The sequence below is a fragment of the Monoraphidium neglectum genome (genome assembly GCF_000611645.1).
Source record: "Monoraphidium neglectum strain SAG 48.87 unplaced genomic scaffold scaffold03891, whole genome shotgun sequence".
In the NCBI taxonomy this organism is placed as follows: domain Eukaryota; kingdom Viridiplantae; phylum Chlorophyta; class Chlorophyceae; order Sphaeropleales; family Selenastraceae; genus Monoraphidium; species Monoraphidium neglectum.
In genome coordinates, this window is record NW_014009738.1 from 1 (window position 1) to 1949 (window position 1949).

At 71.5% G+C, this 1949-nt stretch overlaps 1 protein-coding gene across 1 annotated transcript; it reads left to right on the top strand.

The window, feature by feature from the left end:
• Positions 1-145: 145 nt before the first annotated feature.
• Positions 146-1683, top strand: MNEG_13543 (hypothetical protein; the record flags this gene model as incomplete). Its single annotated transcript, XM_014037985.1, has 4 exons — positions 146-157; positions 357-793; positions 1013-1272; positions 1604-1683. The coding sequence occupies 4 exons, from the start codon at positions 146-148 to the stop codon at positions 1681-1683; spliced, it is 789 nt and encodes a 262-aa protein (XP_013893439.1).
• Positions 1684-1949: the final 266 nt, after the last annotated feature.

Below are 1949 nucleotides of genomic sequence, written 5' to 3' on the forward strand. Positions count from 1 at the left end.
CCCGGGGCCCTGCCCGCCCCATGCGCAGTCGTGCGACGTGCTGCAGGGCAGCCTGGTCGACCCCAGCGGCGGCAGCAGCGTGCCCACGGCGGTGCTGGTGCACGGCATCCTTGGGTCGCGACGCAACCTGCAGGGCTTCGCGCGCATGATCGTCGAGGTGAGGCCGTGGGAGACAGCCAGCCAGTCCCCCTGCTCCCTGCTCGCTCGACTCTGCAGGCCTCGGCCGCACGGGCCCGGGCGGCCGTCGCGCCGCGACCACTGGTACGTGCTCTGGATCCGCCCGCACATCTCAAGCCTGTTCTAGTGGCGCCCCGCCTCGCCGCGAAACCGCGCGGCCCCTACCCCGCGCGCGCCAGGGGTTCCCCTCCTGGCGGGTCGTGCTCGTCGACCTCCGCTGCCATGGCGAGAGCGCCGCCGCCGCCGGCGGCGCGCCGGCCCCCGGGCCGCACACCGTCGACTCGGCCGCGCGCGACGTGCTGCAGCTGCTGCGCGCGCGCCGCATGTTCCCAAACATGCTGATCGGCCACTCGTTCGGCGGCAAGGTGGTCATGTCGATGGCGCGGCAGTTTGCGAGCGGCGCGGGGACGGCGCTGCCACGGCCCGTACAGGTCTGGGTGCTCGACGCGCCGCCGGGCGAGGCGCGCGCCGGCGGCGGAGCGGGCGGCGGCGACGACGTCGACCACCCGGCGCGCCTCATTGAGGCGCTGGCGCGCGTGCCCATGCCGGTGGCGGGGCGCGGGGAGCTGGTGGAGCACCTGACGCGCCAGGGGTTCAGCGCTGCCATTGCCACGTGGTGGGCGGGCCGACCTGGATCGCGGCGCCTGGGGCTTGGAGATCGGCCTTGTCAGTGTAGGATGCACGCAGGGTCTAGGCATCTCGTGGTCCGCGGCTTCGTGCTCGGAGACGTGCACTGGGGTGCTCCCCTTCCCGGACCCAGCTCCCCCCCTTTCTCCCCGCCCTGCCTTCAGCCGCCGCGCTTCAAGCCTGCACGCGTGCTTCTGCACCCGCGCAGGATGACCACCAACCTCCGCCCCTCCGAGTCCGGCGGCCTCAAGTGGGCGTTTGACCTCGAGGGCATCGCCCAGATGTACGCGTCCTATGAGGCCACCGCGCTGTGGGACCTGCTGCGCGCGCCGCCGCAAGGTCTGCGCGTGGACTTTGTGAAGGCGGCGCGCAGCGCGTTTGGCTGGGACGGCGAGGGCGCGATCGGCGCGCTGGGGCACGGCGTGCACCTGCTGGACGCCGGTCACTGGGTGCACACGGACAACCCGGGTGAGGGGCAGGGGTGCGGCCCCGGGCCTGGGGCGCGCGGCGCGCGACGGGTGCGGGCGGGGTGTGGGAGTGGCGAGGCTCTGCGCAGGGCACCGGCGAGATGGGCAGATCGCGGCTCTGTGTTGACGCTGTGTCAACCCACTTGGCCTTTACTGCTGGTCGTTTTTTTGGCTCACGCTGGCGTCTACTTGTAAGGTGCACACACACACACACACACACACACACACACACGCACGCACGCACGCACGCACGCACGCACGCGTGCGCCCGCAAGTGCACACGTACGCACCACACTAACACACACACTCCCACCTACTTTTCCACGCATCAGGCGGCCTGTTCAACATCCTGGCGCCCAGCCTTGGGGAGTTGGACCACGGCCGCCGGCAAGCACGCCAGCTCGCCCACTGACGTTCGCCTGGCTCTCCGACGCTCGCTCAGCTCGCTGAGCGGCGCAGGCGCGGCGCCTGCAACCCAGCGCAGCCCCAGCAACCCAGTGCAGCGTCTGCGGCCCGGTGCTGCGTCTGCAGCGGGCCGGCTGCCTTTACGGCTCCGCTTGCTCAACTCAAAACGTACGATTTGCCACACAGCTCATTGCAGTGGCGCCACGCGGGCCGGCCGATCCGCCCCCTGCTACCTGCGTCACAATCAAGCCGGCCGCAAGCTTATCCGCTCTG